At 42.5% G+C, this 16187-nt stretch overlaps 2 protein-coding genes across 3 annotated transcripts; both read right to left on the bottom strand.

The window, feature by feature from the left end:
* On the bottom strand, positions 224 to 10919 carry LOC8065800 (mediator of RNA polymerase II transcription subunit 16). The gene is made up of 16 exons (XM_002466955.2): positions 10258 to 10919; positions 9677 to 9745; positions 9110 to 9198; positions 8730 to 8842; positions 8473 to 8574; positions 7657 to 7741; positions 6986 to 7579; positions 5899 to 6517; positions 5623 to 5702; positions 4819 to 4901; positions 3532 to 3768; positions 3028 to 3202; positions 2348 to 2871; positions 1593 to 1769; positions 867 to 1250; positions 224 to 727 (listed from the first exon to the last, which is right to left on the bottom strand). Exons 1-16 carry the CDS (start codon positions 10680 to 10682, stop codon positions 587 to 589), a joined length of 3897 nt encoding a protein of 1298 aa, XP_002467000.1. The 5' UTR covers positions 10683 to 10919; the 3' UTR covers positions 224 to 586.
* LOC8065801 (epoxide hydrolase B) lies at positions 13382 to 15092 on the bottom strand. 2 transcript variants are annotated; one of them, XM_021447238.1, is made up of 5 exons: positions 14930 to 15092; positions 14574 to 14800; positions 14312 to 14476; positions 13965 to 14200; positions 13382 to 13859 (listed from the first exon to the last, which is right to left on the bottom strand). In XM_021447238.1, the coding sequence occupies exons 1-5, from the start codon at positions 15003 to 15005 to the stop codon at positions 13598 to 13600; spliced, it is 966 nt and encodes a 321-aa protein (XP_021302913.1). In that variant the 5' UTR covers positions 15006 to 15092; the 3' UTR covers positions 13382 to 13597. The 2 variants fall into 2 exon arrangements, with proteins under 2 accessions (XP_021302913.1, XP_021302918.1); XM_021447243.1 differs by having other exon boundaries at positions 14574 to 14797; positions 14930 to 15088.

The following is a 16187-nucleotide window of genomic DNA, read 5'->3' on the forward strand; positions in this document are numbered from 1 at the left end:
TCTCCCAGCAAGACAAGTCCAGCAGGGGTTCCTTTCCTAACGTAAGTCTGCTTAACGTGGCTTTCTATTCCTTGGATCGACAGAGGAAGCACATCTCCATTAGCACGTCCATTTCACAACTGATGGACAGACAAAAGTTAGCACCGACATTTCATTTCATGGAACGTAAGCAGAGTCCCAACTCCCAAGGAGCAAGACTTGATCTCTTCTCAAACACGCTAGAGAGATGGTGTATCATTGTATTAAAAAGAAAATGGTGTACAACCCTTGCAAACACAAGCACACGCTGACCATTTAACGATGCCACTCTTCTTTTAGTAAGGAATGTCACTGGTTAATAATACACTATATACATTAAGACAGCATTACACAAATGTTAGTTACATGGTTCAGACCCACAGAATTGCTCCTAATTCTACCAGAGGATTCCACGGTGGCCACGCCAAGTGCATGAGCCTGTAGACCAAGCATGGTCCTCTGGCCTTAACCTGAACCTAGTAGTCTAGCGTTAGATGCAAAACTATGGAACTTCATACATATTTGCAAATAAAGCAATCAGCGGCGAAATTGTTGCCAAATACAGCACTCAAACAACTTTCACCCATGAACCCCCGCACATTGGGCAGGCATGGCTCCAACGACTGATCCACCAAGCCTCACGTTCATTTGTCTGATTTGGGGCACCAGGATGCGCAAATGCACAAGTTTGCCGTAAACATCGTATGCACTAGAAAGAAGAAAAAGCAAATTTAGGCATCCAAGTATATCAGGAGTGTACCCACGATAAAAAAGAAACTCGTCAAGGAACTATGAAGTACGAACCCAAACTTGAGAGCAAAAGGTAAAGCAACCATAACCATACTCACCTTATACCATTCACCATCAAGACCTGTTCTCCACACAGCCGTGACAACATCCCTTCGAGATCCCATGACACCTAGATAACCTCCAAGACCTACAGATGTTTTCAGACCAAATGCCGCATCTCTTTCAGATAACCTGCGCTTTCTTGGCCAAAGACTATGAATCCCAACGGAACTGCCAGCATCCTCCTCCATGTCAGACAAATGAGAGTTGATGGAACCACTAATTTTTAGACGAGGCATATTGTCCAATGGACCAAAATCATCTGGTTCTGACCAGGGTCCACCAAACATGTTGCGTCTATGCCATTCTTCCGCAGGAGGTTGCAGTTCTAATTCTCGAAGTAGAAGACCAGCAGCATCAGCTCCTCGTGGACGAGGCATATTCTACAGTAATAGATATAGGAAATAATGAATATTGAAAATATATGGGGACCTAGGCATCAAGGGATCACTCAAAATGATGTGCCTAAGGCCCTGACAGTAGTGCATGTTTCCATAAAAAGATGGCTAATACAAAATAGATAACTTCTGCTAAGAGAACCCTAATCAACATTTAAAGGTGTCCGTCCTGAATTCAGTCCAAAACAGAAAGACTTGCAATATCTCTGTGGTGCACTTGAAAACTAACTTATACCCGAATAATTGATAGATGCTGGTAGCTCAAAAATGCCCACAAATAGTACAAAAATCAACTACTAAAAACTTCCATGAAAATTTGACTAGTACCTGCATATGGGGACCAAGAGATGCTTCCACTACCTCAGGGAGCACAGTGTAATTGCCGTCAATGTAGTGCAACCTTATGATAATGCTGCTGGAACCAACCTGAGAGGCAGGCAATGGATGCGGCAAGGTAGATGTCCTTCGACACAAGTCAACCAATATAAGAAAAAGGACCTTGACCTACAACAATGAAATAAAATTACACAGATAATTAGATAATCTAGACAAAAAGAAGTCTTCCTAAGAATAGAAAGACAAATTTTAAGCATCTGGCAAATCACTAATAAGAGATCACAAAAAAAATGCAATCAAACCACTGTCCATGCTAGGCTGGATGAAATTTTAAACTGCTTAAATCAAGGGTCCAAAATAACCTACAGATGCAATTGCACTATATGGTGGCTATATCGACATGTTTTCTCCCATAGCAACCAAGGCTAGATATTTCCAAAGAAATGCAGGAGCCAAAACATAGTTGTTTCCAAGCTAGTCACTATGTTGAGGTCACAAAAGTTTTCCAGCGCATTTCGTCAGCTTCTTCACTAAAGAAAAGTTCAAATGCTAACAATCGATCCCAGTTCGATCGCAATAACTCCCAAAGTTTCTTTTAGTATCACTCAATATTAAACAGTGTAAAAAAAGGGGATTTGTGCAGCTATTTAACTGATATATATATATACGATGTTGCTTATTTCAATTGAACAAACCCAAGGTTGCGACAAAAAAATACTGTATTTCACCAAGAATTTGATAATCACCTCATCTGAAGTATAACCTTGCCCAGCATTTCCAGAACCTATTCTAACAGATTTGCCAATCGGATTTTCTTCAGGACCCTTTGTACCAAGAACAAATTGCCCACCACGCGTAGACTGGCCATCTTCTACTTTGGCAGCCCCTAGACCAGATCTTACTGTCGTACTGTTGTCCTCTGTCTTAGCATTCATCATGTGCTGTATTTTCTGGATAGCAGAATCTTGATTTTTTTGCAAATTTGCAAGTAACCTTGGTGATTGCCTTCTTCGGAAAAGAAGACAAAATAGCAGTAACTGACATAATCTATGAAGAAAATGGCAATCCCCAATAAGTCTAACAGCAGGTGTTCCAGGGAAAGTGCCCGTGTTAATGCTGATGGGCATAAATGATGACCTCGTGCTCATTTGATTTTGTGTTGCAGTGACAGCACCATCAGAATTGTTACTAATCTTAGCAATTGCACCTTGGACCCACTCCTGCATTTGTGAGTTTCCTGTTGCAGATGTTGTTGATCCCCCTTGATTACCTGAAATTTGAAGGAGCATCAAGATGCTAGCAGCACTAACTAAACAACACTTACGCCTCAAGTATGCAATGGAGAAAACATAAGATTGGGATGTACCTTTTTGTGCACAAACAAGAGAAAAACGTAAGATTTAGCAAGATAGCAGGCATAGCTAACCTTGATTATTTGATGGCGAAGGAGAACTGTTTGTTGGACTTGTAACCATGTTTCTAGAAGCGCCTGTGGTAGAAGATGGTCCCACATGGCTAGCCAGAGTTCGACAGAAACTCGCATAACGCCGCAAGCGTGTTATGAAATGTGATGCTAAATCAAGAACAGCATCAACGTAACCCTGCATTTGAATGCAAATAAAATAAGTTAGTTTCTAGTAACATGGAGAATCCCTATGCAGATAACCTGTGCTGAAATTTGTATAATACACCAGTTTTGGCAAAGCATTACAGGCATTGAACATGAGGTCACCAACATAACTAAAGCAATGTTTACATGTAAGTGATCTAGCATACCAATATACTGCTCACTACTTTATAAAAAAAAACGGCTCAGTAGCAAGTCTTCAAAGAATAAAGTCAGTAAAAAAAGAAATGGACATTAGATAGCTGAATTTAAGTTCCATGGCCATGAAATAGAAACAACTTTGCATAAAGGAGACTGCTCGACCTGGATGCTTGGAAGTAGAGCTGGCTCAACAGTCATTTTATCAGGTTCAATGCTGGATAACATATCACTAGAAGCTTGCCAGGGCTCAGGTAGCAGAGTTGAAGGATTTGTAAGGGCAGACTCGATTCCTTTGCCTAGCATATCCAGAAGTAATCTTGCTTGCATGTCCAACACAAGTGCACGTACATCTTGGGCATTTGTTCCTTCCAACAACCTACACTTTATCCTATCAAGGTTCTGCATGTACATCAATTAATCATTAGAGGAAGAAAGGTAGCTCAATAAGTCCTCAAACAATGAAGCCAAAAGGTATAAAATATCACCCAAAATTCCAACTTGATATTAGTTCACAAATTAAACCCAAAATATCATATGAATCAGCTGTCCAGCCAGTCAATTAATTTAGAGACAACTACTGAGATGTCAATGATTTTCAACCCAATGGCAAGCTGCCACTGGAAAAGTTTCTAGCAGCATTTTGAAGTTAAAATTTTAAAAAGAAACTATGGCACTGTTGTAGATGCCCATTAAATTTTGCAATTTACATATCCCTGCGGCAGCAGAACAACATTAACAGGAGTCTATATTTGAAGAGAACAGTATATTGATCTGTGTTATGCTATAATTCACTTTAAAATCCAAAGTTATGCCAGTGGATAGACATGAATATATATTTGTTTATAGCAATATCAAAATGAACCATATTCACTGAAAGAGTATAAACACCCACATGAAAAAGGGGGGAAAACATCTACACTGATAGTCTAGTACCAGTAGGACCAAGATATGGTTTTTGCAAGCTTATTAGTTACAGATAATTAATAGTGATGCATAAAAAATATAATCATATATTTTTTGCTATGAAAAGACTCAGAGTGGGTACAAATCTTTTAATAGTTGCTAAATATAAATATTATAATGAGATTTATGCCACTATCTCAGAGTAGGAAATAGGGGAAAAAAGAAATAGCAGAGCATGCAACAATACAGTCTAATGTGTTATATGGCTAGTTGATATGGAAACAAGCAAAAGAGAAAGTGGTCCATGTGCATGAAAGGAAGAAGCCAAGGAAACAGTATGTATATCTAAATCTACATAAATTTATTCAAACTCAAATGTGTGACTTATAGTACAACCACTGTGGTAAATGATGAGCTGACTGTAGTTAAGACCAGTGTACATGTAACATAGCTATTCAAGTGTAAAAATGTAAAAAAATAAAAATAATATATCAGAGACCACTTTAAACTAGTGGTCTAGTGTAGTTCACCAAAAGCAACACTTACAGGACAGTGCTGCTGCCTCTGTTGCATAGTCGGAAGAGAATGGAAGTCCGCATCCAGAAAAGCTATCACGCTGTTAAGTGAAACTGGAAGAAACAAGTACATTAGTTTTCCATAGACAATTATACAGATTAAAAACACATTCTATTTGCTCAGAACATAGCATCACAAAAGGAAATAAACTAACAAAGTATGAAGGAATACACAGTTTGTAGGAATAATTTTTCTTGAACGACGCAGGACAGCTCTGTGTCATCTTTTCATTAAGAAGAGAGAAAAACTGCATAGGAGAGGCATGCACCTAATCCTAGTACAAGGGAGAGACCAAAATCCACTAGCAAACACCCCCAACACACACACACACGTTTATGAGAAAGAATTATACATGTGCCACAGTCAAAATGGAAAAACTACTACTACCAAAACAACCACACAAAGCTTTAGGAACCAGTGGTGAACAAGTGAAGGAATATAAAGGGAAATTCAATATATGCAAATACAGAATTTACCAGTTCAATACTTCAATGTTATCTCTTGGAAACAATACAGGACAAAAAAATATGCACAACCAAATATTTATTCCACTAAGAAATGATGTCTTCATTAGAACTGACAAATACTAGGTCAGTTTTTAATCTCCATATAGTATAAACCCCAAAATGTGCTTGTAGAAGATGAACTGTTGCACATGAGAATCAACTTTATTGCTATAGCTCAGCCTCCAACACGCAAAACACAGGAAAATTAAAACCAATTGGATAGCATAGACTACACACTAAAGCATATCATCGTCAGCAATTCCCTTACCTATACCATCTTCGGCAGCACTCTGCGTACAACCGACAGCATCCCACCAATCAACTCCAGCCAATAGACTCCACCAAAATCTGCCAGAAATATACATTATCAATGAAATACAGGAACAACAAAGCCTTTGGCCTCAATCAAGTTGGGTTACAGTAGACATGAACCCCCAACAAGAGATACAAAATTATCTAATTATCACGAAGATATGAGGTTTAGGACAACGTAATCATTTGGTGTACTAATTAGAAATCAGTGTCTATAAATTTGGTAACATACCTATCTGCTATTGCACGCTCCCATGCTGCTGAGCTGATCTTTGTTTGCGTGCTAAGAATTGCAGGAGGAAGAACACGTATTATCTTTAGTATAGTTCGATCTTTGAGCGTGTCATGCCAAACTGATGCCAAGCAGCAACTGCTGGATGAAAAGGCTGGTGGAGCAATAGCAGAGCCAACGTTGACATGGTAGCTGTCAACCTGATCAAAATTTGGACCTGAGAAAATATGCACTCCTCCACGGAGGAAAGCAACGGCGACTTCACCACCATGAGCAGAATAAACTATTTGAGCCAGTTGTCTAACATCATTTGGAAGATCATAAGGGTCAAAGCTGAGTCTGTTCGCTCTGTCAACACTGCACTCAGAGGAGCTCCGTTCATCCGATGTTGTCGGCATCGGAACATATGTTTGAGGATTTTTAAGGTCCTCTGTTGGTGGAATGCTTTTATTAACTCTAGTAGACCACACAGTTTGCATGGGAGGCTGCCCACCTAAGCTAGTAGGGCTTCCAAATATTGGATGAAGAACAACAGGTTGACGCGAAGATTCCCAGCATTGCACCCTCCATCCAGTGATAGAAGGTCCTTCATCAGGATCATAAGGAGACATGTACTGCCCTGCAAGAAGTAATATAAAGATCACCAAAATGTAAACAAACAGCAGCTATCACAACTGATGCACAAAAAGTTACTACAAAGAATGTAAATTGAACAGTTGCTGATTGAGAACTCATGTTCCAGAATATGGCACAGATTGTAAGAAACATGGCAGTTAGAATAAAAGCTGAGCACATGTGTACTGAGATCCATCTCTCATCTAATTCCAATTCAAGACATATACGGTTAAATTTAGTAAGAGTTGTTTTCATGCACACAAGTGTGTGTTCTTTTTTTTCTTTTTGGCGGGGAGAAGAAAGGTGGACCTTTGGAGGTACAGAGTATGTGACCATGAAGTGTAGGAGAACACTAATAATATTACATTCATGTCATGTTTCAGAAAAAAAAATGGATTATTACTGTGACTTGAGATACAAAAATATATCGCACCAGAACTAGGTCATCTCCTGAATGGAGTTGTATTCTCACCTTCAACTATTACAACTGTAATGACTGATCCTCCACGAGTAGGATCAAAAGCAACTGAAGTGACCCCAGACCCCCAGGTGGTGGTAGTAGCTGACTGTGCAGCTGCTTCTGGACTGACATAAGCTGAAAAATTAGAAACTGGACAACAATGGATTGATGCAGCCTCAGTAGTCTCATTGTCTGTCAGCTTTTTTGTTTGTGCACCCTCAGAAACAAGATAATCTTGCAAAGAAAATAGGTAGGCCGCTAGAGGAGCAAAACCAGGCCATGAAGGGGGATTCAGAGACGGAGGAACAGAACTTGTTGCATTTATCTTCGCAGTTGCCTGAATACCATTTCCATGACCTGGCATCACTTCCCAAACAACTACAGTGGATGGATTAACAAGGGGTACCCCAGCAACATGTAAAGCTCCAGATTCTGTTACAATAGCATCAGCAGCCATTATGCCACTGGGTCCTGCTCCAAGAAGCCCTTTGCTAGTAGAAAACCATCTAGGATGTGCTGAGTTTTGAGAAGGCCACTGTGACCAATGAAGCTGAACAGAACCTGATGAAAAAACTGAACAAACACATAGAATACTTGGCCATCCCACTGCAACAAGAAGCTTAGGTCAGATTTTCAGGTATGTGCAAAACCTGCCAAGAAAATCTATTCCATGGTTCACCAACCTGAACTCTGAGGCTGTTGGGTGAGGAATTTTTCCTCAAAGGTCTTCAGATTTGAACTAGTGGAGTTTGTAGGAAGCCATCTATACTGCAGGACCAATAAGAACAAATTTAGCAGCAGTTAAAGGCTTATAGCTTGGTATCTCTTATTCTTGTATCTAAAATCCAATTCTTTTCAGGCCAATAAGACCTCACACAGACCTGATACTGTACTCCTATTTTTCCTTTAGTTTCGTATTTGATGCTTCAAGCCTGAATACCTTTTTAATTGATGTTAATAAAGATTTTATGAGATATATTCTATCTTCCTGATGCACCCCCCACCCCCACACACACAACTTAGTATGTGCAACCCTGTCCCTTTGCACAAAGTATTTGTCAACTATCCTATGAAAAAAATAAAACTTGTCAACTATAAGTCTATAACCAAGGCATGTGTATATGGCTGATGGCCGAAATGCCCTTGAAAAGTATTTACCTATACATAGACTAGGGTGTAAGAACAGCAATATGGATCTTAACAAAACACTACAATTAATTTGAATATTGCCAGGTCGTGGGTTCGAAGCAGCCTCTCCGCAGATTTTGCGGGGGGGGGGGGGGGGGGGGCTCATGTGGGAGCCTCTGGCACTGGGTCTGCCCCTTTTATTGCGTTTGACAAATATAAAATGATTCTGAGCACTGCTATGGTGCTCAAGAAATCTGATCTGTGAAAACTGAAAACAGGGTCATTCAGCAGCATTGTTGAATTAACCATAATGGGGCATGTTAAATAGTTAAGGTAAACAGCATGGAGTATTATGTGTGCTACCAACGTACCGGAGAAATTCCTGACAACCACTTGGTCACCACAGAAAGATCTTGACGCCATTCATGTTCACACTGCCACGAGCTTGCATCCCGTACAAGATTTACAGGACCCTTCACCACAGAATAAAGTGATTAGTATGAAAATATTTGGTAACATCAAATATAAAACTTTGTTTCAGCAACTATCAGAGAAACTCGTGTTCGTATTGAACTGCAAAGTTAACTCTAAAAAGAAATGATGCATCCATCTCAAGGGAATAGCTTACCTTTGTTGGCTGTGTCCATATAGTGATCCGCCCATGAAAATTTGCCACTAGCAATGCACGAGGGCAGGACCGAGGAGACCATTCAATGAACTGAACAAAGTCACGTGGAGAATCTGTTCAATTGACAATACCATTACAGTGAAATATGCTGAGAGCACATCATTTTTATAAAAATGAATAGATATATTTATTTCAGATGAGCAGACAACAGAGTATCGAACTTGATCTGCATCTGCTTGTACACAGTCAAAAGCTGAGTACAATTTCACCACTAAAATACAACTGGGATCAAAATTTGAGGCATGTGTGTCTAGCAAAGAATAACATGCAAGTAAACCATAGTTAAGAATATTTTGTGTAGCAGATAAAAAGACATGTACCTGCTTTCACATTGAATACAGAGCATTCTGTTGGTCTCTCTGGATTCAGGATATGTATAGGAATCCAAAATGGAGGACTTGAATTGGAGCTGGAGAAATAATTTAAAATTATTTTATGCCAAAGAATATTTCATACAAAAAACTGTGAATAAAAGAAAATGCCACTAAGAGGGCGAATACTCGAGCATTCTTTGCTAGGCATTGACATCAGGAGAATCTCCATTTTACTACTTCCAGTCTTAATGTTTAAATTTTTTTTCTATGTTACCAATCTATACTTTCCTATCTTTTGTCATCTGTTGTACGAGTATTGTAGCACCTGCTCCCAGAGTCCTCAGACACCCCTTATAAATTACTTGTATAGTTTACTCTACCTATACATGAGTTATAATTTTACCAGTAGGACTATGTCCTAATGTTTCTGCTCAACTTAAGAAACATCATTTTTCTACCACAACCTCCACTACATAAGACAGACCCCATAGTTTAAACATTTTAAATGATATACATATGCAAGGCAATCAAGGCACAAAACATATCTGAGAAAGAAGTTGAAGGGACTCCAACCTTGGAATACGTGCACAAGTCTCTGATGCGCAAGCAATTGCATTCAGTTTCCCACACCAAGCAACTGCACTGCAGTGAAGAGCCCCATCAAAGCAAAAAGTTACCGACTAGTTTGCAAATAAGATTAGGATAAAAATAACTGGTAGCCTACCAGACAAATGCAGTTATAGAAACAGAAAACCAGAAAATCAAAAGGATTTGGATCCACCCATCCCCGCTACCACCACAATTCTCCCCCTACCCAAACAGTCTCCAAATTGTAAGCTATGGAAGTGAGTACAGTTTCACAAAATGAACACACTGAAGTTATTAGATAATAACATCCGGCCACAGGAGCCCTCCAAAAAAAAGTTTTACAACGTTCTAGATCAAGGACAAATAATGCAATCGCAGCCATACACTCTCTTCATAATGACTCAGAAGTCGGTGATTCCACTATTCCATGCACCCATCGCCAAAATCTTAACATAATTCACATCCAGCACTGATCCCAAAAGGAGCTGAGTTCAAAACAAACACTCGATTTTGGCATAAACAAAGGAAATGGAGACGGAAGCGCAGGGATGCTCAGCCACGCGCACCTGAAGTTTCTGCACAGCTCGGGCACGCGCATCTTGTGCCGGAGGCTCGCGGGCGACTGCTTGAGCCGAATCCGGAACACGGTAGCCGGCGAGGCCTGCTGCGCTCCTCCACCCGCCCCAGCGCCTCCTCCTCCTCCTCCTCCCACCGAGCCGCCCACCTCCGCATCCCCCGCGCCAGAGCCCCCATCCACTTCCATAGCCTCGGGCGCAACACCGGCTGCTACTCCCGCCTCCGCAGCCTCGGCGCCTCCCCCATCCGCCGCCGCTGCCTCCTCCTGGCCGCCGCCCTGCTGCTGCTGCTGCTGCGGCGGCGGCGGCGGCTGTTCCTTGGGTGGTGAGGCGGTCCCGTTCGCGGTGGGGATCGGAGTGGGGACGGGGACGGGGACGGGGACGGGGCTAGGGTTCGGAGGGGCGGAAGAGGTCATAGGGACGGAGAGGGACGGGGGCCGGAGGGGAAGAAAAGGAGAAGCGAGGGGGGGCGCAGGTGCTTAGGTCACTTGAAGCGACCGGCCGTCGCTGTCGCGGGGAAGCGGGGAGATGCGAGAGGGGTTCCTGAGTTCCTGTGCGGCGGCGTCGCTATCAAGTGGGTGGAATGGTGGATGCGGCCGTGGAAAGGGGACGCGCGGACGAGAGGAGGAGGGGGGGCGAAGACGGGGCCGACGGTGGTGGTTTTTGCCATTTGGACGATGACCGTGGGTTTTGCCGTTTTGGCACTTGGACGACGCTTGCGCAGTCGACCTGGGATTAGCATACAGTTTCTTCTTTCTAAAAAATCATGTAGTAACATTAATAAAATGTTCAAGTGACTCAAAAATGTTAGCAGCATATGTGTTGGTTTTATCCAACTTTTTAAAAAAAAATCTCTCTCTGAAAAGATAGAATTTTTTTTGCATTACATGTACCGAACTATTTCTAAATTATTGCAACCACTTTTATATTTTCTTTCTCTCTTATACATTTACATCAACAACCATATCCTACTTTTTATTTTTCATTGCGTTCTTCTACTTTCAGATTGGCCGCGCACGTATAAATCCGGATGATTAGATCTATTTTTTTCTAAGTGCGTAAAAACATTAGGTGTTGAGATAAGAAGTGGTTAGAGAGCAGTTTTTCAATTGCCAAAAAGATCAAAGATTTGAAGTGGATTTTGAAAGCTTTTAGAGATACTCCGACGTATTTGGTTGGCGCAACCTTTTCTATGGAAAGTGTGCTTGGTTTAGAGATAGTAGACCTAAACACTTAGTTTAAAAAAAACTTAAATAAAAATCGGGCCACATTTATAAAATAGATCGACTATGTCTAGACTTGCTTAGTGGGCAGGTTTAAACCTCATATTACAACCTGAACTTGGATCAAGCATGCTACCAACATTTTTTAGTATAAAAATAAATAAATAAATATTTTAGGTCGGATTCTAGTTAGAAAAAAATTCTAGCTAGTGAAACCTCTATCCAGGTCCTGTCCAATAAGACCAGTTCGTCAGGCTATTTTGCTCAAGTTTGTTAAATAATAAGGGCGTGATTGGTTGTCTATACGAGGCTTGGCAGACTTTGCGGGATTCAAAATATGCATGATTAGTTGTCTAGACTAGTAGGTTCAGCTGATATAAAAAGGGTTAACAAGCTTGGCTCATGAAATACGCAGCTGTTTTCTTACGAGTTTAACTACATCCATGCACCATACATATTCGTGCAAGCCAAATCAACGTTGGCACATAGCTTTGATCTATGTAACCAAGCAAAATCTTTAGCTAGATATGTTAAAGTACAATGGATAACTAAACATAAAGTAGTAGCATGTATGTAGCCTGGCTACCAGCTACGAATATATCACACGCTAAGAAAGCCATAGAGAAACACACAGTTTTATGCACTAATTTTCCTCAATTATTGAGCCAATTCGGCTCACCTCCTTTGGTATGCCTTGCCTAGCGAGGAAAGGAAAGGCTAACAAGAGAGACACCCAAGCAATCCCAAAGTTATGGTATATGTGATAGATGTTTCTATCTTGATTTTATCATATTAAATATGAGTATAATATTTAGGTTCATAGTAAACTCGAATCTATAAAGGAGCCACTCATATTCATAGAATTTGCCCTCATCCTCCTTCTATCAACAACAACGTCTCAAGGTCATCCCAATGTGTGGCAGTTTCATGGCTCCGAGCAGCGATGAGAGATGCGGACCCTCCCATGTTGGCACCTCTAATAGAACAGGCAAAGTAGATGACCTTCAAGAGAGGAAAAGGGATTGAGACAAAGTGGTGACGCAGGTGGACGCAAAGTAGACTGAGCATGAGGAAGAGAGGGAGCGATTGGAGAAAAAGGAGGCGGGATTGGAACAAATAGATTGAGAGTAAGAGCAAGGCTAATAATTATAGTCGGTTGACTCTAAGTTTTTCTGCAGCCTTTCCATACAATAGTTAACTCTTCACTATTAATACACCGTCCAATCATCTCTCTCACAAAGTTTCTTGGTTATTGTGCCTAAATCGGTTGTAAGCTTACATCTCGCTTCTCCTCTCCTCTCTCCTTTATCTTATCATTTAGCTACTTACTATCTTTTTATGTTGTACTATTTTTATCTATATATCTAAACCTACCTTATTAACAATAAAAAAAACCTTTCAGACTAATGGTGAGTCTGAAATATCAACTGAAATTTTATCAATTGTGGGGTCTATTTTGATGGAACATCTCGTCTCTATATAATACAATACATTGATGCTCTTAGAATTGAACCTGTTATATATTGAACACGTAAGGGAGTGATTGGTTTGATGACCAGCAAAGCCTATGTAACATCCTCAAATTTTATTGACTGTAGCAAGAAAACATATGTGCTTTCTGTGAACGTTTGTTGCATACTCCTAGGTCACTAGTAAACGCAAAATGAAACCCAACATCCAGGGAACGCGTGATTTTCGTTAAGAAGAAAATATGCACCTAAAATTAAGTTGAAGAGGACTGGAATCTGAGTGACAGGGATTCATGAACATATTTCCCCAACCAGATGAGCGAAAGCTGATTTCCCGCAGAATTATTTTTTTGGATAACAGGAAAACGGGTCAGAAAAAAAAAAGAGGCATCGCTTGTCCGATATGATGGGAGGCCAAGCAGAAATTTAGAACCGAGATGCTTCACACTTCATTTTCATTCTTTCCATCAGTTCACTGCACAGGCGAAGCACCAATAATGTCCGTCAAGCAAATTGCTCCAACATAATCGCGAGTTGAGATAGTACAGCATCCCCAAATCAATCAATTCAACAAGACGCATAAAGAAAATTCAGACCAGGGCCAAGCATCATCCGATGGCAACAGATGCCAATCAATTCTCACGATGCGACGGGGTGGCCCTTGGCCTTGAGGAAGTCGAGGAGGAGCTCGTTGACCTGCTCCGGGAGCTGCTCCTGCACGAAGTGGCTCCCCTCCGGGATGTAGGTGATCTTGAGGTCCGGCATGAAGTTGTTCATGATTCCGCTGCGCATGGCGGTCTCGAACCCCGGGAACTTGAAGCAGTAGTCCTTCTCCCCCATCACCATGAACACCGGCACCTGGAACTTGGCGTCCAGCCGGTTCGGCATCTTGTGTAAAGACCTGCCCAATCAGCAAGCGGTAAATCTGCTGCAGTTCTGTCCTGTGCTGTACAGCTTGGCAACCGGCATGGAGTAGCGTGATGAGACGATGGGCCACTGCTCTCACCTGTATGGCATCTGGAGTGGGTAGCGGAAGCCGGACTTCTCGTAGAGCTTGGCGTAGACGTCCAGGTCCTCCTCGGTGAACCACTCCGGGAGGGGCGTGGACAGGTCGGCCAGGTCCATGATCTCCTGCCCTTCCTTGGCGATCGGGATGTCGGCGCCGGAGAAGAGCACGTAGACGGTGCGCACCACGCGCCTCACGTCGAACCGGCCGAAGTCAGCCTCCGCTCTGCCAGGCACCTGCAGAAAAAAAAAAGGAACGAACTGATGATGGCGACCAGAAATCGGAGAACCCAGCAGAGCAGCTACTCCAAACATCGGAGATTATATTCAGAGGTGGCAGGCACGTACACCCCAGCGCAGGACGTAGAAGCCCTCGGGCATGGCGTCGTCGAAGGAGAAGGGAACGGGGCTGAAGGGGATGCCGAGGCACACCACGCCGCAGGTGCGGTCCGGGTGCTGCAGCGCGAACTCGTACGCCGGCACGGCGCCGAAGTCCTTGCCCACCAAGAACGCCTGCGGGCACGAACGTTCGAGTGGACGACGCATCGAATCGATCAGTACTACACGGTCACTGCGAAATTCTCTCATCCGATCCGTTTCTTACTCTTACCTTTGGGACGGAGAGCGCGTCGAGGATGGAGAGCACGTCGGCGACGAGGTCGTCCCAGACCCAGGAGTCCTCCTCGTTCACCGGCGGCTGGTCGGACAGGCCGTACCCGCGGCAGTCCGGCGCGACGGCGCGGTACCCCGCGGCGGCCACGGCCAGCATCTGGTGGCGCCAAGAGTACCATATCTCCGGGAAGCCGTGCAGGAACACCACCGTGCCCAGGTCACCTGCTGCCACGAATTAAACGAGCCAAGAATGGCGACGCCGCGAGCATGAGAGTAATGGAACACGGCCGGATTTGCAGCCAGCGATCACGCAGCAGAAGGACAGAGGAGAGAGGACTTCGGACTCGCTCTCACCTTTGCCGACCTGAGCGACGTGGAGGTTGATCCCGCGGACGGGGAGCTGGGTGTGCTCGATCTCCTGATGCGCCATTGCTGCTTCGCCTGCTTGCTCTTCGATGCCGGACAGAGGGCGAGGTGCTTCAGCTTTATACTAGGGCTGCGCGCATCAACGGCTGGTGAGTGGTGAGTGGTCACTTGCTGCTCTGCGCCTCTCCGACGCGTCTCCCTCTGTCTGCTTGTCCTGAAACAGATGCATGATTAACTATTTTTTTAAAGAATGCATGATTAAGTATTTGGCTGCCAGTCCCTCGTGCTGATTAATGTATTTTGTTTCAGAAGAATCACATGATGGTTAAGAAATTTCTGTCAGTCACCTGATTCTCGACTCCACTCTCCACATGGGAAGGCTATTTTTTTCATGAAGAAAATCTCTTCCGATCCCTCGTTTGCCGACCATTTTGTTTCAGAATCACGTGGGAAGAATCACGTAGTGACCATTTTGTTTCAGAATCACATGTTCTCATCTTATCCAACGGATCTATCGGCAGAGGCAGATCAAGAAACCTTTAGCTGCTCTGCTGCTGAGCATGAGAGCATGCAACCCTACAAATGAAAAGACTTTTAAGAAGGCGTTTTTTTTTCCCAAAAAAGGGCACATGGCCTCACTCTTTCATTCATTGGATTCGCTTTGAAGATTGTGCAAACATATATTTCAAAACAGTTTCGAATTGAGATGTGTGATACGAAGAAACTCGATAAATGTACGTTGAATTTTGTACGTCTCATCTCTGAGGTCTATTGCTACAGTTTGGTCAAGTACTTCGGCCGCATCCTCCCTAGAGAACTCCTTTCGTCATCTTATCTCACAAGCGACTCTATGAGTCCAATCAAATAGCAAGCGACAGAAGATGGGAGTCGGGAGATCCGAACCAAATACAAAACAGCCATAAAATACCACACTACTAGAGCAAAGATTTTATATCAATGGTAGGATGACCACCTTGTTAATCCAACCTTATACGAGAAAGTTATGGATTACTTTTTTAGACAACTATTTCTAGGAGTTTAACTTTTTAAAATATCTGTCTTTATTGATCAATTTGTGGAGGTGGACCCTTAGAATACCTGTCTTTGGAAATGGAGCTATTTCAGCTACTAAACTTCTTGCTTAGAGCAAGATTAATAATAGAACTAAGTGCTTGACTATAAGCCAAGTGATTAGAGTCAAGTTATACAGTAACTTGTCTTACCTTTAAGACACCTTCTCTTTTCT

Source organism: Sorghum bicolor, chromosome 1 (assembly GCF_000003195.3).
Source record: "Sorghum bicolor cultivar BTx623 chromosome 1, Sorghum_bicolor_NCBIv3, whole genome shotgun sequence".
NCBI lineage: Eukaryota > Viridiplantae > Streptophyta > Magnoliopsida > Poales > Poaceae > Sorghum > Sorghum bicolor.

Coding starts and splice junctions, on each gene's coding strand:
- LOC8065801 (XM_021447238.1), bottom strand. CDS start 15,005: ATGGCGCATCAGGAGATCGAGCACACCCAGCTCCCCGTCCGCGGGATC. Junction 14,477..14,573: donor ACGCGCTCTCCGTCCCAAAG/GTAAGAGTAAGA, acceptor TCGTGCCCGCAG/GCGTTCTTGGTGGGCAAGGA. Junction 14,201..14,311: donor TCTACGTCCTGCGCTGGGGT/GTACGTGCCTGC, acceptor TTTTTTCTGCAG/GTGCCTGGCAGAGCGGAGGC.
- LOC8065800 (XM_002466955.2), bottom strand. CDS start 10,682: ATGACCTCTTCCGCCCCTCCGAACCCTAGCCCCGTCCCCGTCCCCGTC. Junction 9,199..9,676: donor ACTTGTGCACGTATTCCAAG/GTTGGAGTCCCT, acceptor TTATTTCTCCAG/CTCCAATTCAAGTCCTCCAT. Junction 8,575..8,729: donor TATGGACACAGCCAACAAAG/GTAAGCTATTCC, acceptor TCTGTGGTGAAG/GGTCCTGTAAATCTTGTACG.